Source organism: Eschscholzia californica, unplaced genomic scaffold, assembly GCF_041429995.1.
Source record: "Eschscholzia californica isolate CP2 unplaced genomic scaffold, dmEscCali1.0.p SCAF_2, whole genome shotgun sequence".
NCBI lineage: Eukaryota > Viridiplantae > Streptophyta > Magnoliopsida > Ranunculales > Papaveraceae > Eschscholzia > Eschscholzia californica.
This window is the reverse complement of record NW_028238309.1, coordinates 11,763,729-11,785,879: the sequence shown is the minus strand read 5'-3', so window position 1 is coordinate 11,785,879 and position 22,151 is coordinate 11,763,729. Positions and strand designations below refer to the sequence as shown.

The window sequence follows — 22,151 nt, the reverse complement described above, 5'->3', positions numbered from 1 at the left end:
CAGTCATATATATATATATATATATAGGCTACAACCAGACAATCTAGGCTACAACAAGACAATTTAGAGAGTGAAGGAGAAGAAGAAAAAGAAGAGAGAGAAGAAAAAAAAGAAGAGATTAATTTTATTTTATTTTTGAAGTGTGAAGGTCGCCGGGAAATTTGGCTGGCCGGCGACCTTTGCCGGAGAAGATGATGAGGGCGCGAGAGATGATGTGGAGGAGAGGTAATGAAATGGAGGAGAGAGATGAGGTTTCTTTTATTTATTTAAGTATTTTTTAGGGTTATTTCCCTAATGGCCCCCAACTTTGTGACCAGCTTCCCGCCTGGCCCCCTACTTTACGAGAAATACCCATATGGCCCCCTTCCGTTATAACACCGTCACTCTCTCTCCTCCATCATGTGTTTCTCTCTCTGCCAACTCACGCCACATCATCTGTTAAGCCACCTCATCACCTTCTCCGGCAGAGGTCGCCGGCCGGCGACCTTCAATTTTTTTTTCTCTCCCTCTCCAATTTTTTTTTTTTAAAATTTCCTTTCACATCTTTCTCTCTCTCTAAACTCCGGCGAAGGGGGTTTCCCTTCGCCGGAGGTCTGTTCGTGATGAGAAGGGAAACCCCTTTCGCCGGAGTTTAGAGAGAGAGGAAATTAAAAAAAAAAATTTTTATAGAGAAAGAGAAAAAAAAAATTGAAGGTTGCCGGCCGGACAACGACCTCTACCGGAGAAGGTGATGAGGTGGCGTAACCGATGATGTGGCGTGAGTTGGCAGAGAGAGAAAACATGATGGAGGAGAGAGAGTGACTGTGTTATAACGGAAGGGATATGGGTATTTTTCGTAAAGTAGGGGGCCAGGCGGGAAGCTGGTCACAAAGTTGGGGGCCATTAGGGAAATAACCCTATTTTTTAATGAATTCCATTTTGCCTCCTAGTTTGTTCTAAAAAGATTGATTTTTTTTTTAGAATTAACTCATATTTAAACAGGGGTCAGTTTTGAATTAAAAAAATCTCTTTATAAGAAAGGCAATTACGGAGACAAAAATTAAACATTAAAGTTAACTGACGGTGTTAACAAAATGGGATCAAATTTGAGTTTACGAAAAATAGGGGTCCAAAAAAGGAACGGTTAGAAAGTAGGGGGCCGAAAAGGAAATAACTTTTTGTTGACGGAAAACAGAAAGGGAAAGTTTTAACTTCCCAAATCGACAGCAAAAGGTCTAGCCTTCTAGGGTTTATGAGTTCATCTTTAATCTACACTTTCTCTCTCAAGAATTTCTGGGAGGGTTTTCTTCAATCGAAGACAGCAAGGAGCCGAGCTTCTGAGCAACTAGGGTTTTATGATTTTATCTTAAATCTTCGCTTTCTCACTTAAGGATTCGGTGAGTAACTTAGTATAATTTTGCTCATGTTTGATGTTTCTAAAACCTGAATGTTCTGACTCATAGAGGTTATGCATCCTTATTACTAGACCCTCCTTCAGAGAATTATGGAAATGGTTTAGGTTGTAGTCTTGTAGACCATCTGTTTGATGAAATTCCTCTTACTTTGTTATAAATCTTAGATAAGTTCAAATTTAGTTCATTAGTTGATGTCTAAATAATTGTCCATTGACATTGTTTATTGATTGATATGTAGCTTATTTCGTTGTTGATTGATATTGGTTGTCCGTTGTTGTATATCATTCATGTTTGGTTGATATTGATTTATGTTTAGGATAACATGTAAGCTCCTAAAGTTCCTAAGCGAAGAAACCCAATAAATTATTTTTGTTAAACCAAAAGAGAGAAAGAAAACAAATATAGACGTACCTTCTGCATTTAATGTTGGTGAACAACCTCCTCCAAATTCTTCCACGTAAATGCGAGATGCGTCGATTACCTTTAAAACACTTTTACATGTATCGTAGGTGCAAACCTACTTGTAATAGTAACTTACTTTTACATGTATTACCTTCAAGTAGTAATTTCACTCATTTCTCCTGACACATTAGTGATTCCCTTGATGTAGATCTCATTTTGCCCTTTTTCATTGAGAATAGTATTTGTGGCTGCTGATGTTTTACCGGTCTCTCTGTCCTACACTGATCATCGAATCAATAGCAATAAGCCGTATTTGAAGAGGCTTGTATCATTTGATGATGCCATGTGAATCACTAGAAACATGTGAAGTGTATGGCTACCATCCTTCTCCCCCAAAAGGCGATTTTAGTAAATAACCATGCCAACTATTTATTTTGAAACCATCTCCATACTAACATAGTGGTAGAAAGAGTACCATGTCGCGCCTGGACTTCAAAAGGTTCAGGGAGATGTTAAAGCTGCAGAGATTATTTGCATTGTGCCTAGTGCCTACTATCATCAACCAGGGTTTTTTATTCCCTTTCAGGTACAAATTCCGGTTTTTTTTACATCTAGGATTTACATATACAACATATAGCACTGTCAAGAGTGAATTTCTTATTATTTAGATATTTAGATTTAAAAAAAGTACAAGATTAGAAACTTGAAAAGCAGAGATTGGTTTGCGCCATACATACGAAAGGGTATACAATAATGATGCTGATGTTTTGTTTTTAATTAGTCATTTTAAGCTTGTTTTTTGAAGTTTCCTTCGTTTTATATCGGATTGAAAATCCGGGAAGGGTCTTAATCTTCCAATGAAAAGGAAGAAAGCTTTGGATCCTAAACCCCCATTCTATTATTTTGGGGGCTGTGGAAATATAGAAAAGAAGACATCTTTGGGGACAAAGTTTGTCATAACTAAGAAACAATCCACAATGTTCAGGGCTCAGGCGACTTTGTTTCACTGGAGCAGGTAAATTAACTGGGAAAAAGTCCGTCTTTTTAGATTCACTGTTAACTGGGAGGTTTTCATTAGGACAATGAAATCTCGAAAGTTTTTTTCGTAGATTGAGTTTGCTGTTGCCCATTGCTAGGGTCTGCCACTATAGCATCCTGCATCTTTTGCTTTCATTTCTTTTAATTGAATGAAATTGTTAAAAAGAAAAACAATGCTCAAAATGGTGAAAAAGAATAGATTTGTAGATTTGGTCTATAAATAAATAATCGAACAAATAAAAGTAAATTTCCTGGAATAAAACAAAGCAGTCAAACATCCATTTGATTTTGCAGTGGCGATTCATGATACCTAGGATTACTTACAATCCTAGAGTTCTTGTTCCCAAAGGATTCTTTATTGGAAATATGAATCCATCACACATGCCATTAGGTTTGGTTTCTTAAAATAAAAGAGAAATGATGAGAAAATAAATAAAATTGAATTTACTTTATCGGAATGAACATGTAGCCGTGTTGGAAGAGCTCTTCAAGGGTTGAGGATCACTTGTAGTTTTGTTTCAAAGTTTTAACATTAAACGTATGTTCTGAAATCTCATGTTCTGTTAACTTCTCTTTCTTCACGCTATTTCATGTTCCCCCTTCCATTTCTTCACCTTCTCCATTATATCTCTTTGTTAGTGCTTAATTGATGAACCTATGTCGTTGTTTGTCAAAGTGTAGATTGAGCAATCAAATAACTAATTGTCAGTCTAGGTGCTTATGATGATTATATGGTATGATAAAACAGATGGAAACAATTAATGCATCACTTCTAGATACAGTTCCCTTGAACCGGAACTGTTTCGAGATGGGTAATGGAAAAGAATTAATGGTCAAAGATGATCCAGAAGGAATTGAAAGATTCAAGCACAGTGTTGACGAAATGGTTACAAAAGTCGATGAGGTAAATTCCTATTCAGATTAGTCATTTCCAGTTTCTTTTTCGTTTTAAAATTGTTATTTGTAGTTGTGTATCAAACTAGCAATTAGGTTAAGGCTGTAAAACATACCAAACTATTAATTGATAGATCGAAGGGCTTTGCCTCCGAGTTTAATGGGTTTATTTCATGTAGGAGTTTATGCAAAAAAATTCTTCCAAGAGATTGTGAGAATTTACGAGTGACTAGTGAGTAGTGTTTATTAGAGACTACTAGCAGCCTTTGTTACATTGATGGGCCTTAATTGCCAAATCAGTTGTGGAATTCCAACAATTAAGATGGTTTGGTGATTCCACTTACCATAAATTTCTTCTACAATGTATAAGCACATTCTTACGATTGTAGAAAGCATATTTGTAGGTGGGGACTGAGGACAAAACTTAAGAATATATAGCTTTTGGGTTTTGATCTTGCACATCGGTTTCATTTATCTTGTGCAGCTTGAAAAAAAGGTGAATCAGGTGTCTGAGTTCTACAACTCCTTGAATAAAAAGCTGCCAAACAATTCTAAATCGAATTCAGGAGTGAAGGATAAAGATAAGGAAAGGCAGATTGTGAGCATCAAGAAGCAACAACAAGAGGCAGCAAGAAGGGATGCAGCTAGTGCAAAGAGAATGCAGGAGCTTATGCGTCAATTTGCGACAATATTGCGCCAGGCAATTCCTACACCTTGAATTTTTTTCGTTAACTACATATATCTACAAATTTCGAGTCTGCCTCTTACATAGTTACATGAAGTAGATATGTCGTCATTGAAAATCAAATTTTCTTTATTATTTCTCAGACAATTTATTGTCTTCCTTAATTCCTAATATCTCATATTTAGTATTATCAAAAAGTTAACTATCAAATTGCCTCCACCTAGGCACAACGCCACAACAAATCTGTAGGCTGGGCAGTTTGTCAGAGCAAACACATAAGGGATTTAGTGAGTGAATTGCGGATTTTAGCTGAGTTAAACCGATATTCAATTTATATAGTTGGGGTCGCGGGGTTACTCGATTGAGTGGTTCAGCGAGGACTCGGCCGACTCGGAGTGGACGTCTGAGTCTGACCACGGTCCCTCCTCTAACTGCTTAGCCCGTAGGTCCTGCTGCTCCTGCTTTCTTCTCTCAAATTCACTTTTCCTCCTTACATTTATTTCTAACGTCTAACTCTTTCTCCTCCATATAGTATCATCTGAAGTCTGAACATTCAGCATTTGTTTTTTTATTTCTTATGCGAGAAACGTATCGACCTCTCATTTTCCATAGTTATTCCAGAATCCGCATAGGTGATCAACGGATTCAATGTAGAAAGCGATATTTATTGTGTATAATATACATAAGTGATGTTCATGTTTAGAGAAGCTCTTCTAGCCTCGGTGCTGTCCTGCTTGGCAAGGCAAGGTGTAGGATAGAGGTGTAGCCTCAAGGCTGCAGACAGATAACCTTGTTTCAAGAAATCAAAATAACACAAGTACACAATGGCTAGTATATATGTCTAGTTGTCTACATGCTTGTATACAAGTAGGCACTTCAAGTAGCAAGTACATTAGTGGTTAATGAACAAAAACCTAACTCTAATTTTTGGACCCCAAGTAATACAAACAATAAAAATCCAGATGAAAAGAAGTAGGCAGTTTTTTTTTTCGGGATTTGTTAATCCAAATGGATTTAGCTCCTCATTTTGCATTGAGGCATGCCTCCACTTGCCAAACATTGTATTTGCAATTTTGTGTGCGTAACATGACCATTCTTCAATTTGCGTAGGCATAATATAACCATGTAATATTCATACCCATTTTGCTAGTGGATTATAGATTTCATTCTTGTCTCATAAGTTGTACTTGTGTCTTAAATACGATGCACTTGCCAGATCACACAGCACAAGTGGGCTTGGCCTTTTATGCAGCCTGTAGATGTGGAGGGCCTTGGATTACATGATTATTATGAGGTAAAGTTCCATATCTTTTCATGGTTGTCGTCTTCTCGCCTAGATTTTTGTCCGTAAAGTTGAAGGATAGTGCGATTCATATTCGATCACTTTCGGAAATATTTTTCCCTGATGATGCACTCTTCCTGGTCTCCTTCTCACCAGTTACTACCAGACCAATTCTACATCATTAACTTGCAGATGGTTTAAATTAGGTTATTGACAAACCCATGGACTTTAGCACAATCAAGAATCAAATGGAAGCGAAGGATGGCAATGGATATAAAAATGTTCGGGAAATATGTGCTGATGTCAGGTTGGTGTTAAAAAATGCGATGACATATAACGAAGAGAGAAGTGATGTTCATGTTATGGCCAAAACCTTGTTGGCAAAATTCGAAGAGAAATGGCTGCAGCTTCTGCCTAAAGTTGTTGAAGAGGTAATACTAGGTTGTCACAACTTCCTATGGTTTTCCTATGTGGTCCTTTAATGTTCAAAATTGATCTTCTTACATATATTAATCATTACTACTGCAGGAAACAAAAAGGAAAGAGGAGGAAGCAGAGGCACAGTTGACTATGCAACTTGCTAAGGAAGCTGCTAATGTGAAACTGGCAAAGGTTATTAGTAACGAGGTATATTTGTTTCATTTCTTTCAATAAGCAAATATAAATGAAAATAGGTTCATAGCAATAACAAAAGCCCTTCTCTTGGGTGGGTACTGGGTACCATATTTGACCTTTGTCTTTGTGCTGGATGCTACCCTAACAAACTGTCATATTTTAATGGAAGGATAATTATTAATCTTTAGTAGTTGTTCCTTGCATGTTTACATTTGAGCCTTCCAAGAGAAAAAGGTTTGCAATATTAATGTATGATGGGAATGTACCTTGACATACTTACTTTGAACTCTTCTCAGCTTTCGGATATCGATATGGAATTGGAGAAACTCAGGGAAATGGTGGTTCACAAATGCAGGTTCACTATGTCACACATTCTGTATATTTGGGAATTCATTTATGTTGCATTTAGTTCATCTAGATTGAATATTTTTTCGCTCAAATTTGAGGGGTTCTGTTTTTTCGCGATCAATAGGTAATTTTAATCATTTTATACTTCGAATCTTCTTACATTCCTCGCTTCTCCTGTAAATGGAGGTCTCTCAAATGTGCCATCAAGTTCTATATATGTTTGGACCTTATTGTTGCAACTTCAACGTCTACCACAAAAAGTTTCATCTTGATATAATAGCCAAGGTTATACATTCATTATTTAGCTATATCTTGGTGCGTCGTGCTACTTGCTGTTCAAATTGAGACCAAGTTTAAAAAGCAAACAGATTAGTACTTGCTTCCTTAGAATCGAAAGGATATTATTCCAAACACCGTCGAAGTCCCGATTCTTGAGTTGAAACCAAGGAAAAGACTTTGAGAACCCTTTGCTAGAAAATAACTTTACTATTACTTGGTTTTTAGAAAGATGTAGACTGACTTACAAACTAGAGAGATTCCCTACTTATAGAATTCCAGAATCCAAGATACAAACCCTTCCACTACACAGCAACTAGATAACTCTCAACATTAGCTAGACACTTCATTAATGTTTGGAATTTAATATTCTTAGACTAATTGGACTACTAACTAGACTGCTCCAGACCCTAGAGAATTTCTACCATATTCTAGAATCATTTGCATCAAAGTCTATTATGATTTGTGCAGGAAAATGTCTGCAGAAGAAAAAATGAGGTTGGGGTCACAGCTTAGCCGTTTGTCTCCCGAGGATCTAAGTAGGGTTGTGGAGATTATTTCTCATAAGAATCCAAACTCCCAAGCTACAGATGAGGAAGTGGATATTGACATGGATGCTCAGGTTATAATCATTCCTTCCTTGTCAAGAAAGAAAACTTTCACATATATTCCATCATCTTATAGGTTTCGTATCATATTAAGCAATCTATTATGTGTCTAGAATTTCTTATGTGTTCATTTTTTGATAAAAGTGGCCCATAATCAATAGGTCCATCTTAAATAATTTAGAAGTTCTGAAATAGGGAATTATTGTATGCTTGGTATTGCACCTACATTTTATCTGTAAGGTTGATTGCATCTTATGGATCATTAAAAGAAAAGGCTTTTGAACAATCTATTGACGCGGAAAAAGATTATTGAAGTATTAGAGCACGTTTCTTCGCTAAAATATAAACTAATTATACATCTTCTACACAGCAAAAACTGTTAGCTATCCTTGCCACAAAACTCTACATGATTTAATTGAGAACGGAAAAAGAAAAAATTTTGTTTTAAATTTTGAGAATTTGGGTCTTTTGTTGTTTCTAGAAATATATAAGGAGGATCTTCTCAAGCATAAGGTGGAAGAAATTGTTCTTTTGCTTAGTTTTTGAAACTAGTTTTGAATTTCAGATCAAAGAGTATAACATCGGTTTGAGAATCCATTTTATAGCAATTTTTCTTCCAAATCTTAGTGAAAATAGAACTATCTCTACATAAGCTCACATCAGGTGTTTAATTGATTATAAGAATAAGGTCATAGGCCCATTTCTATGGTGCACATTTTTGTATGTTCTGTGGATTAAAATCTGGTCTGTGTTATTTTATTTCAGAGTGAATCGACACTATGGAGACTGAAGATATTTGTGAAGGAGGCCATGGAAGTTAACGGCAAGGGTTCTGCTACCAAGGCGGGCAAGGTTTCTGATATCAAATCAGGAGGCAATAATAACTCTAAACGTAAGAAGGAAATATGCGATGCCATAGTTAAAACAGCGAAAAAACGAAGCAAAAAACTTGCTTCTTGACCTGCAAGTATACTATGTTGTCCATTAACTTTATGTCCATAAAAAAAAATACTTCAAATGATGTTTTCAGCTTTGTATCTTGGGATTGTATGTTGTAGGCATAATATTATGACATATGCTTTGGGTTTTGGTTTTGCAAAACTTGTAATGGGTTATAACTTTATGTAACTTAATGAAACAAAAGTTGATCTCACATTCGATTCTATTTGTAGGTTTTTGCTACTACAATAATTATAGAGTTGGTGGGCGAATACGTCCAAAAAAAATAATTCGTTTGAAGCCCAAACTTAATGAAAATAGAGAATAAACCAATTTGTATGAATCTTTGATTTTTCTGCGTACAAATAGGCAAATACACAATGCATTATTAATGCATTAATTGTTTAGTAAAGGTGTAGATATGTGTAGGAATAAGTATGTTTTCTACGTAACACGAACTAAATTGAACGAAACTAAACAGTAAAACTACGTGATTGTAAGAATTTTGGCCGCAAAGGGCATTCAAAAAAAAGACTAAGACCACCGACACATTTCTTTCGTCCAATGCCATAAATAGTCATATTTAAGCAATTTGTTTTACATTCAAAGGGGCTACTATGTCAATTCCTCCTATTAGTATTTTGAATGAAGCAACCAACAAGTTAGTTTTCAATGGTGGAATGATGTTAGAGTGGTTTTGAATCAAAGATTTTTTAGGTTGGATATGATGTTCCTTTCAGACTTCAGTAGCTGACTTGTTTACCAAGCTGACCTACTCTTTTATTTCAACTTTTCAAGTGATTGCAGAGTGGAGTGGTATTAAGAAAGTAGAGACAGAAAGATAATTGAGATAGAGAGAGAGAGAGAGATGGGTTATTGTTTTGATAGATTTTCGCCTGCTCTTAAGGAAATCTTGCTCAAACTACATAGGTAATTTTAATTTCTGCATTTAATTCATGGAAATATTTCATGTTAATCAGCACTAGTATTCCTATCTTAATAATATAAGTTCACTATCGTCAAAATGTTCTTTAAACTTAATCCGTAAAAAGAGTCAATGTGATAGATAATAATCGAGAAACAATGTTCCTCTGTATGGCTAATATACAAGATGAACTGCGACAGGAGTATGTAGTCAGACAAGATTTAAAGATATTGTGTTTTACTTTCACTAAAATCTTGTCCGGCCGCATATGTTGACCATGATTCAATTGAAACATTGGTCGAGTAGAGTATCACTTGATATTCGAGAGATTCAGACTCAAGTAGGAAAAATATTATCGGTGCACTTTCAAACGAGGAATATTACGATATAGGAGAGTAAAACCCGAACAACCAAATAAAGTTTTACTTTATATCCTCTTCCTAATGAGGTTGTACTAATTACTAACACATTTTGTCTTTGTTTTCCAGCATTGAGAATTTTACAGAGACCGACTATAAATTATATGAATTTGGATCAGTGAGATATCATATTCAGGTACCTTTCATATAAGTTATATGAATTTTTTTGACATCATAATATACCATATCATAATATATATCCCAATTAAACTAGCACAAATCGAAATTAGAAACTCCTAACCACACAACAACTAATTCAACTATTTATTTCGCTATTCACTTTTATAACATTGGAAGTATTTCTTTTCCATAGAGGCTATTACGTAGGATTTGATTGAGATGTTAACGTGACATTTTTCTACCATATACTGTCATCGGTTGTTTTTAAAGTTTTAATACTTTGACTAAACTGTGATTTAAATTTTAAGTGATTGTAGCACTGATATTCTAACAACCGATACCCCTACGCTTATATGCAGGCTTCTTCATCACAGTCCCATCAAATCTACTTATCAGTGGCAGTACCAGTCTTATCCCAAGAAATACCCTTCTCACCTTCAAAGTTTATCTCACAAGCAACCTATTCTCAAGTGGTCAACATTGTTGAGCCTCCTGAAACAGGATATCAACTAACTTTACAAATTGACCTTACTAAATTTCCAAAAACCAAAGGTCTAGTATTAATTCTTTTACATTTTTAATTTTTTAAATTTTACTAGAATATTTTACTTCTCGCATAAATGAGTTTTCTGGGCAGAAACTTATCGACCATATAATAAAAAAACCAACAAAACCCACACCAAATTGACTATTTTAGTGTCCTGACTTCAGATCAATTATTCTGTACAACTTCAAGAGTTGCTCTGGATAAAAGAATTCTGAGAAGAAAAAAAATATTTACCTATTGAAGACTTGGTCCTCGGTAGAAAATAAAATTAAGTCAGAGTTTTTTCCAACCACTACATTTTACCAGGATTTTTGTTCGATAGTTTTCGTAAGATTTTTGCAAATGATAAAATTTAAGGCCAAAATATGGATCAAAGTTGTACATTTGTGTTTTGATAGTTCTTTCTAAGTAGATGAGTTTGTATATGATACTATTTTTCAGAAGCAAGCTCAAAGCTCATTACAGATATATCATCATTGCATGCTGACATACTGAGCTCACAACTTAAAGACATAATTTGGCTCATTTGTTTCCAAAACAACTTGCATGGAGGATTGAACAAGCCCATTAAATTTGAATTCAACCAAAGAGATCAATTCTTTATTATCAGACAGGTAATTTTGACAAAGTTTTCGCACAGTTCCCGGAATTTTAGACGTATTTTTTTTGACAAGTCAGTCATACGTCTAATGCTATTCACTGATTGTACTGAATTTAATGTTTACAAATTGAAAAAAAAAAAACGTATATTACAAAGACCCTACATATATGACTGATATATACATTTATTTTTAGCAGAAAGAGAAAATTACAGTAATTTTTCCGATGCGATTCGGAGATGAATCAGATGTGATTATCGCGAGAACGTTATTTCAGGTTTTGCCATCCATCAAAACAACTAAATTAATGTAATTTATTTTAAAACTTAAAACCTAAAAAATTCTTTAAAATTGTGTGGTTAATTTCAGGAATTAATGGGGTTAGGTTGTTGGAGAGGCTTAGCCAAAGCACCACCATGTAGTTGGTCTCCTGTTCCACCTTCTGAGTTAAGAGGGGAGTCCATTCAAGATTTATCAACCAATGGCGGATTTGTGTCTTTCGGTAAATATGTAATATGTATTCACAAAGGATTTAACAAAAGAAGTTACCCAGCTGATGTGGCGGTTGTGATATTTATCTCTCAACGGCCCAGATTTAGTCAAAGTTTCAAATCACAACCGCCACATCAGCTGGGTAACTTCTTTTGTCAAAATCCTTTGTGATTTCAGCATTTTCCTTATTATATAGACATTTCTTTTCGCTACCTCTGGTTGAACTATAATTAAATTTGATTTAGGTTAATATATTTTGGTACAGATATATTTTGGAGGCATGTTAAAGGTTCAGAACTTAACAAGACTATATGGAATCTATTGAACTTCCACACTTATGTCAAATATTATGTTAAGGTAAACAACCCATTTATTTCCTCTTACTTACTTGGATCAATCAAGTTCAAGCTAACAAGATTAATATTGTGTAAAATCCAGTGCACAAGGAGTTTTATACAAAGAAGAATGAGAAAGCGTGTCGAAAATTTATCACAAGTATTAGCTTACTCCATTATATCTTTTGTTACCATCAATTGAGATTTTACACTATAGAGAAATTGATTATTATGAATGTTATTTGGCTATTCACAGGTACTACTGAACCAACCAGTGTCGAAGAAAAATGAAAACAATGAGATGAATAGAAATGGTAAGCACCATCACAGTCATAAAGTCGGTCTCAATAGTTTGAAAGTTTGGTCCAAAATCTCCGAATAAAACTCCAATCAAGCATTTGCTAAGTATAAATAGCATTTCCTTAATTTGTATCTTATATGTTGAAATCTTTTGATGCAGGACCCAAATTGATGAAGAGCTTAACGAGCTTCTCGAAACCTCTCAAGAAAAGATTTGGAAATATAACTAAAAAGATCAAGCAAATCCGTTCCAAAATTAAAATTTATAGATTCAAGCAGTTTATGTACCGAAGATGGTTAAGACTTCCTCAATTTTATTCCTTTAGAAGATATTCAAAATTAGATAAACTCTAACTCTGACTGAAAATGTGACATGTTTATTATATAAAATAAAAAAAGCAAGTCATTTTTTTTGTATTTATGGCGCATGTTCGTATTTACTATTTAGAGAAATCACAACCAAGGACTTGGCAATAATAATATAAAGTGAGAGAAGACATTGTTGAGCTCGACTCAAGTTTGATTTTATGAAAGGGTTTCATTAGCTTACCCCCTCAAAACTAATTGCTAATTGAGTTTACCCCCTTCAGTAATTGGTAATTGAGCTTACCCCATTGAATTTAGATTTTTTGTCATAACTACTAAGGACATGTTTGACATATGATAAATATATCATAAATTAAATAATATATAAACAAAATTAATCTTTACTAATATATTCCCGACCAAATCAAACAATAAAGTAAGGTGAAATCTCTACTAGAAATCATATTGAAGAATAATTGTTCTTGGTAGTCACAATTATTTCAAGTACGCCAAACACAACCTTTGTGTTTTTGTCAATAATAGTAAGTCTAAGGGGGTAAGCTCAATTACCTATCTTTGAAGGGGGTAAACTCAATTACGAATTACCGATGAGGAGGTAAGCTCAAAAAACCCGTCATGAGACTATGAGAGATGTACATACATGGGAGTTGTCTCTAGTGACAAAGTTGAGATACCACTCTGTGTTAAAAATAAAGAAAATAAAATAATGATTATGAAGGATTATCAATTCTAATAACTCCTTATCTGTCCTCCTCTCTCGAATATTAAAGGGTCCGTTCCAAACATGCCAAAATATATATGTTTCTATATATCCTCCCCTTCAGCGAAGAGAGCAGAAGAAGAGAGCGAAGAGATTTCAAAAGATTAAATTAGGTCGCCGGAAATTTAGCTGGTCGGCGACCTTCGTCGGAGAAGATAATGAGGTGGTCAGAGATGATGTAGGAGATAGAGGTGATAAAATGGAGGAGAGAGAGGGAGATATGAGTTGTGTGTAGTTTTTGTTAAGTGAATTCTATTTTGGTCTCCTAGTTTGTTCTAAAATAGTTGGAATTTTTTGGAAATGAACCAATATTGAAAAGGAGCCCAATTTTGAATTTACAAAATCATTTTCATAAGAAGGACAATTACGGAAACAAAAAAATTTAACTATCAAAGTTAACTGATGGCGTTAATTAATGGGGTCAAATTTAAACTTAAGGGGCCCAAAAAGAATCTGGTCACAAAGTAAGGGGCCGAAAAGAAAATAGCTCATTAGATTTCTTAAAAGAGCAGGGGCAACTTGGGTATTTGACCAGCTGTAATTTTTTTGGGGACGGGAAAGAAATGGAGCGTTTCTAACATCTCAATTTGAGATCAGGAAGGAGGAGAAATCGAGAGCAACTAGTTTTAGGGTTTATCTTTAGACTTTAATCTTCACTTTCTCTCTCAGAAGATTTTTGGTGAGGGTTTCATTTTAAACTTTCTCTCTCAAGGATTTGGTTGGTTTGATTGTAACCACAGTAAGAAGCCGAGCTGCCGAGCAACTAGGGTTTTATCCTAAATCTTCAATTTCTCTCTCAATGATCGGTTGATTGGACTTTCAATTTTCGAATACTCCAACATTGGGGATACTCAAATTTCTGGTTAGTACTTGATACTTGATTCTAACCACTTCCATGTATAAGTTGTAAAAGATTCAAAAATTTGATTGTTTTGATTCATAGAGATTATTAATCCTTATTCTTAAGGTTTTAGATATAAATTTGCTTTCCCTTTTAAGAAGTTCATCAAGAAATTGACGAGCTTTCAGAATTGTAGAGATGCGGTTTAGGTCGTAGGCTTGTGGCCCAACTGTTTGATGAAATTCCTCCTTTTAAGTTTTTGTTTGCTGACCACTTGAAGGTTAGAAATTGCAAATTAAAAACTTCAATCAATTGAGTTATGATTCTTACTTAAGAACGTATTGTTATCACTAGAAATTACCTTTAAATAGCACTTTTACTTTTATTACATGCATTGTAGATACAAACCATCTTACTTTTACGTTTATTACATGCATTCTAGATACAAACCATCTTATAGTGACTTTGCGTTAAATTTTTTCGCTACCATGACGTTAAAGTTAGCCTCGTACAAGTCAAAATCCTGACTCCGCCCCCGCCTACAACCACCACCATCAACGATCATTTATCACAAACACTACCAAAGCTTAAAGCACCACTTAGGAGTTCCTTTTTTACATCAATGGAATAATTGACAGTGATGAAGTTCTACTAATGGAGAAATTTGATGTTAAAAGAGTTTCATTAATGGAGGAGGTTGACATTCATGAATCCAACTACCAAGAGTCATTCGACTCATATAACAATTCTGGATATAAGAACCCTTTTTATGGTGATTCTTTATTTTAGCTAACAACCCAAAATTTTGGTAGATAAATGCTTATAATGTTGAAGATCGGTCAATAGATGCTTTTAACGATGAAGGTTTTCGGGGATGTCGTTCTTTTGAATAATATGTAAAACACAGTAGAATTGATCGAAAATTTGGAAAGAAATAAGGTAGTTTTGAACGAAAATTTCAAAAGAATGACACACCGAAATCTTCACTGTTAGATGCATATCAACCAAAAATCTTCATCGTTAAAAGCATCAATTTCGCAACATTTGGGATCGTATTGAAAAATAAAGAAAACAATTTGACCTAGAAATTGGAGTTTTTTAAAGAATCACTATAAAAAAGTTTATCTTACATCTAAAGTTGTTACATAAGCCCAATGATTTTGGTAATTGGATTCATGAATGTCAACCTCCTCCACTAATAAAACTTTTAGAACATCTTTCTCCATTAGTGGGGCATCATCATTGTCAACTTCCTCAATTAACGTAGTCAAATTGAACTTCCTAAATGATGTTTTAAGTTTTGGTGGTGTTTGTGATGAGCAGTTGTGGTGGTGATTGTAGGGGTGGTAGTAGGGTGTTGTGGTGGGGTTTGAGATGACAGATAAAAATATCTTTTAATAATATATTTTCAGTTTGATCCTTAAAGGATTTTCATATAAGTCTGTTAAGTGATATGAAAATACCGAAGTCTTTTTTACAAGAAAGAGCAAAAAGTGAAAAGCATTTGCTCTATTTTTTTGAATCATTTGAATTAATACCAAAATTTGCTCTATAAATGCTAACTGCCTTATTTTGACCCAGTTATCCATGACCCCAAACAAGTAACTTCCTCTCCTTCTTACCTCTCTCACTAAACCAGTTTCACGTTAAAGAATGAAAGTGAATTGTGCAAAATTACTGAGTGCATTCCAATATCCACTGTAATTGCTCCCCTGAGAGAGCGCCAACTGCTAACCAAACTCAGGTACATAGGTGATGTAGAGGAATTGGTCGAAAAATACATGGAACAAATAGATGCGGCCAAGTATAAAGGTGACAGACTAAAACGGTCAAAACCGAAGCTATGGGTGTCGGAATTGAACAAAATTTTGAGGGATGGTGCGAAATAGCCTTCCGGTCATTCGTTGTCGCTTCGCCACAATTGTCCCACTTTGAGGGTCAAATTTCATCGTTTAGGGCCTCAAAACGGACTTTTGGTAGTTTTTCTATTTTTGGGAATTGTTTTCAGTTAAGGATTTCTGCTATTCTAGTATTTTATTTTTTAAGAGTTGTTATTTGAGTTTGACTAAGATTAGGAAACCCTAGGCCTAGGCCTATATAAAGAGGGTCTAGAAGTTGTTTCAGTCATTCAATTCAATTAATAAAATTTCAGTATTTTAGTATTACATCATAAAGTTTCGGTTCTATAGTCTTTAGACGAAGTTCTATGGCTTTTCAGAGATTTCCGTTGCGTCAATAGGGCACTTCTGAACTCTCCTATCTCGAATTTGGCTATGTTTTAGGGTTTGATACAAATCTTCTCCAACTAATTGCTGGTATCATTTTCCTTAACTGTTTATACTTGAGGGTTAGGAACCAGGAATGGTTTCATTTGATTGTTCTGAACATTACTCTTTTCATTTTGTTCAAGCTTTGCATTTCTAATGGCACACCCCAACTTGTGTACCGTTCTCACTTCTTGGGCGTATATTGATTCTTAGGGCATAATTTTTAATGTGATCGCTGAATTCTAGTATTCTGTTGCTGTTAACTACTTGTTATTATAACCTAAACTTTCAACTCTAGTGGGGGTTACGCTCTATTATTTGTTTTGAAAATTCACTGTTCCAAAATTTTCTTCATTTGACCTTTTATAAATATACAATTTTAAACACTGTAATTGTATTTTGCCTAAAGTTGTTGTCAGAATAATCAGAAGTTAGAAGTTCAATTTTTAGCTGTTACGGTTTTGAGCATTTCATTCCACTTATAGAGACCAATCATCTAAGTTTAGTTTCATGCAAGTACCTCGCGAAGCAAAAGCCAAAATGCATAAAATAAACTAATAATTTCATACATAATTATCTCGACTTCTTTTCCAAAAGAATTGTGTCTTTAAGAGTATCTTAACTTTTGGGTTTCAGAACTGATATTGTTTTTATTCCGTTTTTTCTAGGCTTTTGCAGCATCATAAAAGGGGTCTAAGAGTCCAAGAGACAAGGGATTTCTGTGTGCAATTACTCTCACTGAGTGAAGAGAATATTTTAATGCGAAGTCCTTTTTGACATTCAAAGTTTCACGCAGAAATGGAGCCGGAAGGTAGCTTTGACAGGAAGAAAATCAATTTATTTTCTTGTCGAGTAACTTAGTTTCGCCAATTGAAAGTAGATGTGAACTCTTTTTGCAACTTTGAGTTTACTTTCCTTTTCAGGACAAAGAAGCTCATCCAATCCCTCTGCAATGCTCACGTCCCTAATGAGCAAGAGAGAAAAGCTTCAAGATGAGCTGAGAAACATTGAAAAACAGGTTATTATTGTTATCGTGAATCTGTTGCTTTGTCCCGATATGAATAAGCTTTAGCATGTGTGATGGAACTCGAGGAACTATCGTTATTTTCTCTATATGCTTCTTGTTAGATTTGAAGTGTACATTTTTCTTATCTTATGTTTGGTAGTCTTACATAGCTTAGAGGAGCTCCTAGACTGCATGGCCACAAAGAGAAGCTCAACATGAACTCGTGCTAAGGCTTTTACAAGTGGTACAAAACCTCATATAGTGGGTGGCCTACTGAAAACAATATTGTACATGTTGAGGGCCCACAATGCCCCACATGGGCTGATTGGTGAGGCTGACTCCTCGTCTTGGCCAATACTAATGCTTCTTATGTAGTTTGTGAGAGCTCCATACTTTTACTACCTGTCTCTCTCAGGCGTGGGAAGGAAAATGAGGAAGAGTATTGGTATTAGTATTTGTTTGCTTATGTCGTCATTTTGTGATGTATCATTCGAATCACTACTAGCCAAGTTCTTCACGATACAAGGTTTTCCTTGGCATAGGCTCGCCATGGACCACCCAGACTAGGCCATTCTAAGGCACCAAACCCACCCAAAAGACCTAGCAAATATGTAATACAAGATTTAATGCTACAACCAAGACTTAGTTGGGACCAAGTCCTGTCCTCATGAAACTTCCGTTTGACATCATCCACCATTGCTTACGAAACTCTCTAGGCTGTAGTGCTATCTCAGTACTAGAACTATTGTCTTTTATTTAGGCACCACCTAGGCCCAATAGCCGAGTTCCACATGGTGCAAGGTTCTCCCTTGGAATGGCCCCACCTTCGATCAACCCAGGCTTCTCCATCTGAGCAATCTAAGCCCCAAAGAAAGTTACCAACCAAAAAAGGCTCGCAAGTACTAACCTAAGTCTAAAAGTCTTCTTAAGCATGTGGGACTACGTCCCTTACTCCCTTTACATAAAACTTCCATTTTACATTACATTATAACTTGAATTTGTGTACTACTGTACCCTGCTAATGATCATTTAGTTAAATTATACAATGTGTTTATATAGATCTTCAGGATCTTAGTTTACCAATATGTCCCCAAAACTAAAGGTTTCTGTATCTATTTTAGTTCGGATACCCCCCCAGCCCCCACCTTAATTCCATCGTGTTTGATTTGCAATGACTACTTGCTAGTCTCTTTAAGGCAATAGAGTGTCAGATACTTGTCATTTCATTGAGGAGAGAACAAATTTTAGCCAATGTGTAGAGGTTTCTGTTGGAGACGAGAAATATAGGCATTGTTCTTTACTCTTTAGTTAAACATTAGTCATTGCCTCAACAAAGGGAGTTTAGCTTGGTCTTTCTCTTTTATATAAAGCCGTCTTACTGGGGAAATGTAATGATCTGGTCTCATATATTAGACCATCAGTTATGGCCTTCCTTGCCTCTTCAATACCTTCACTCTTTTGGTTTTTACTAGTGTGTATATTATACATATACTTTTTCAAAATTGAACCTACATATTTTTGTATGTTGATGCGTTTTTGGTCATAGTAGTCTTGTTTGATGATCTAACGATATGGCAACCCCTTAACTCTTACTATCCAGGTGTACGACCTAGAGACAAGCTACTTGCAGGATTCGAGTCAATGTGGAAACGTTTTAAAAGGGTTTGAAGGCTTTCTATCTTCATCGAAGAGCACAGCGAAGTACGTTTATGGACTTTTTACTTTTAAATGTGTATGTGTTCGTTGTTACCTGGGTTCGTAATACTTACTAAAATTTGCAACTTAACTATTAATGATAATATGGAAATTCAACTGTTTTGCGTACTCAATTGGAAGGACTCAAAGGAGGATGTGGAGTAGATCATTATAAATCCTGTGACTTCAGTTTATGAGGAATGAGGATAACAAGTCAACTTGTGAAGAAATGTGAAATTAAAAGAAATACTTGTCATGTTTGACAACTAATATGATACTAAAAGAAGTACTAATATTTAGAGCATCTAAAAATATGCTGTAGCTATATAGATGAACACGATAAGAAGACAAAGAACAGGGCAGGCGATCCCAGATAAAGGGTACTGTAGGTCCCAGATCATTTTATTTACTTTCAGGAATGGATGTGCTTGTTTTACATTCATACTTACTGTATGATTATGATTCATGAAACCCAAATAGATCTTTCTGCTGCATAAAGATTTGAGAAGAAGAACAGAATGAATGAAACCTTTTCTACTTTCACTATTAACCACAAAATGCTTATTTTGGGGCACTTTATCTTCATTTTCCATTTGGCATATTATGGCTAATTAAATAAGACTAAGAAATTACATTGTTTCGGACACGAGCAATGCCTAGTTACTGGGGCATCCTTGGCGGTTTGATGCAGATGCCAGCTGCTGTGGCAGCACTAACATGATATTGTCTCAATGAAAGAGATCGTGCTTTACCCTTCCATTCATGGACCACAACATGAACCAAACTAGAACACTATAAACGGAATATTTTTGGAACTTAAAATCATGGATATGATGTTATATCGTTACTAAATTTAAATTGCTATCTCTCTAGTTTCTTCTTGTCGTATAGTCTATTCTACTGTGAGACTCGTATTAATTTCTCAATGTAATTATGATTTAGAAGATTAATATTAGTCTAGTGAAGTATAAGTTATATATCTCCGTAAATTTGTGATTGCAGTGTCAAGCGTTCGAGGAAGTTCCAGCCAGAGGATAGGCTGTTCTCGCTGTCATCGATTACATCACCAGCTGTATGTATCCTGAAATATCTAATCACAATATTATAAGACTCCTGGATTTTTCTGATGAGATTATATTGATTTACATTTAAAAAAAATGAGATCATTTTGAGTTCAAATATGTGATTTTGTTTTAAGACGTAGTGACTAAATGATTAGATATTTATACATAGGAAATTGGACAATCCACATTTATGAAATCATTAGCACTTAGATCTGCCTAATTCATGTATGCTAGAAATCAACACCATATTGATATCTGGTACTGTACCTAACTCATATCTCCATCTTAATCTGATAAGCCGACGCTGATTGCTGGACATGATAGATTACGAAATTTTGGGTGGCGATGATTCAAATTTTATTTACACTGACCACTATTCTTGCAAATAGAAAATACCAAGCAAGTTCTAAGCTCCTAAAGGAGATAAATTTTTCTGCAGCTTCAGCAATTTGTAGTAGAGTTTAGGTGCAGGAACTTGTGTAACTTCATATGGTGTGAGCTTAAACAACTTCATGCATAGTTATTAGTTAGAATGGTCCCCCAGGTGTGACAAACATGCCTAGAAGAGAGGAGTCTAGGACTCTAAAATTAGTTGAGCGGAGCGAGCCGGCTTTTAAGTATATATGGTATTATGCGTATCTAATATTTATTACAAATCATAAATTAGTCAATTTAACAAAAAAAATGATATATTATTATTCTATAGAATAAACTCACTTGAATGGCAATACACGTGTATAGAGGTGGGGCTCTGCAGCTGGATAGCCTCAGAAACAATTTATGCGAAATGTAAGTTTGCAACGAGGCAGTAAAGGATGGGGTTTCTCCATCTCACTCCCTGCCAAAGACTTCTGTATTAACTTTCATGAAATTTGTGTTCTAATACTCTAACGAGACCTCTCCACATTATATGGTGCAGAGTTGTCTGGTGTAATATCAATTTGGCATGTTCTTTCTGTGTCATGAAATTCCTAACCTTATGGTGGATCACCTATAATAACAAAGGGTCCTTCGAGGTATTAGGTTCCATACTAGAGTCGTTGAGAACGATTATTCGATGTGGTGACACTAACAATTTTAATTCATCACTGCAGGTAGAAGAACATATGGCCGGACGAGATGGTGAGTCAGTAAAACCTGTAAGTTTGAGCTAATAATTTCAGATTACAAGAATTTGACCACTCACTTTATTTCAATGGCAGATGGAAGGTCAGATTATGGTCATGGTCGGTCAAAAGGTGGCGGGACACCTGCAAACGGACAGTAAGTACACTAGAGTTTCCGTTATAGAATCTAAAATTTCCGAGTACCAAATATTTGAACTGTAATCGAATAGAAGTAGTAAAAGAAGGATATTTTTGTTAGGGGAAAACCAAAAAAGGGCGGAAGAACGGGGGCCAGAGATGGAAAAAGAGCCAGGCCATCGAGTGAACATGATATTGATGACGAAGATGATCCAGATATGAGTTTGAGATGATCAATTAAACTATCTGCATCAAAAGCTGCATTTGAAATTGCTGGTTTAATTTTTCAATCAAGTCCTTTTTGGACTTCAACTAGTTCTTAGAAGCCAAAGTTTTTTGCTTGTAAGTCTATGGACATCAAGCTGGTTACAAGCGGGCTCGTTTCCGTAGAAATTATGATTTCAAATACTGATACTTTACCTCTTCTCTTGCTATAAATTGATTTCAATGACAAGCCACAAACAATTCCAAATTGTGCATGTATGCTCATGTTGATTTTATGGAGATGCACATTTCTTAATTCGTAAATGGACTTGCCTCTTCAAATGTCATAAATGGTCAAGATAGAGTTTGATGAAAAAAGTTTCACTCAGATACGTTAATGTTGTTAATGAAATAATCCTACCTAATGGCAAAATTCCGGAGCCATACCTACCACATGAGATCACTATGAAAACACTATCTTGGTGGGCACAGAATGCATGGGATCTTCAGTGTTGACTGAAATAA

General features: G+C 35.2%; 3 protein-coding genes across 6 annotated transcripts; all 3 read left to right on the top strand.

Moving 5' to 3' along the window:
• Positions 1-923: 923 nt before the first annotated feature.
• Positions 924-8,695, top strand: LOC147556234 (transcription factor GTE6-like). Of its 2 annotated transcripts, none has more exons than XM_086664064.1 (9): positions 924-1,376; positions 3,583-3,738; positions 4,213-4,428; positions 5,630-5,707; positions 5,902-6,126; positions 6,224-6,322; positions 6,607-6,665; positions 7,406-7,556; positions 8,308-8,695. In XM_086664064.1, exons 2-9 carry the CDS (start codon positions 3,583-3,585, stop codon positions 8,500-8,502), a joined length of 1,179 nt encoding a protein of 392 aa, XP_086520190.1. In that variant the 5' UTR covers positions 924-1,376; the 3' UTR covers positions 8,503-8,695. The 2 variants fall into 2 exon arrangements, with proteins under 2 accessions (XP_086520190.1, XP_086520191.1); XM_086664065.1 differs by having other exon boundaries at positions 1,197-1,581; positions 1,955-3,738.
• Positions 8,696-9,268: 573 nt separating this feature from the next.
• Positions 9,269-12,635, top strand: ARPC2B (actin-related protein C2B). 2 transcript variants are annotated; one of them, XM_086661514.1, is made up of 10 exons: positions 9,269-9,411; positions 9,895-9,961; positions 10,305-10,497; positions 10,934-11,106; positions 11,291-11,368; positions 11,461-11,593; positions 11,849-11,940; positions 12,022-12,078; positions 12,175-12,232; positions 12,379-12,635. In XM_086661514.1, the coding sequence occupies exons 1-10, from the start codon at positions 9,350-9,352 to the stop codon at positions 12,570-12,572; spliced, it is 1,107 nt and encodes a 368-aa protein (XP_086517640.1). In that variant the 5' UTR covers positions 9,269-9,349; the 3' UTR covers positions 12,573-12,635. The 2 variants fall into 2 exon arrangements, with proteins under 2 accessions (XP_086517640.1, XP_086517639.1); XM_086661513.1 differs by having other exon boundaries at positions 9,290-9,411; positions 11,288-11,368.
• A 1,191-nt stretch (positions 12,636-13,826) lies between these two features.
• Positions 13,827-21,894, top strand: LOC147556232 (histone acetyltransferase subunit NuA4-domain protein). 2 transcript variants are annotated; one of them, XM_086664063.1, is made up of 9 exons: positions 13,835-14,167; positions 16,365-16,461; positions 17,082-17,224; positions 17,337-17,431; positions 19,020-19,120; positions 20,117-20,186; positions 21,273-21,300; positions 21,381-21,441; positions 21,544-21,894. In XM_086664063.1, exons 3-9 carry the CDS (start codon positions 17,212-17,214, stop codon positions 21,653-21,655), a joined length of 480 nt encoding a protein of 159 aa, XP_086520189.1. In that variant the 5' UTR covers positions 13,835-14,167; positions 16,365-16,461; positions 17,082-17,211; the 3' UTR covers positions 21,656-21,894. The 2 variants fall into 2 exon arrangements, with proteins under 2 accessions (XP_086520188.1, XP_086520189.1); XM_086664062.1 differs by lacking the exon at positions 16,365-16,461 and having other exon boundaries at positions 13,827-14,167.
• The last annotated feature ends 257 nt before the right edge of the window (positions 21,895-22,151 follow it).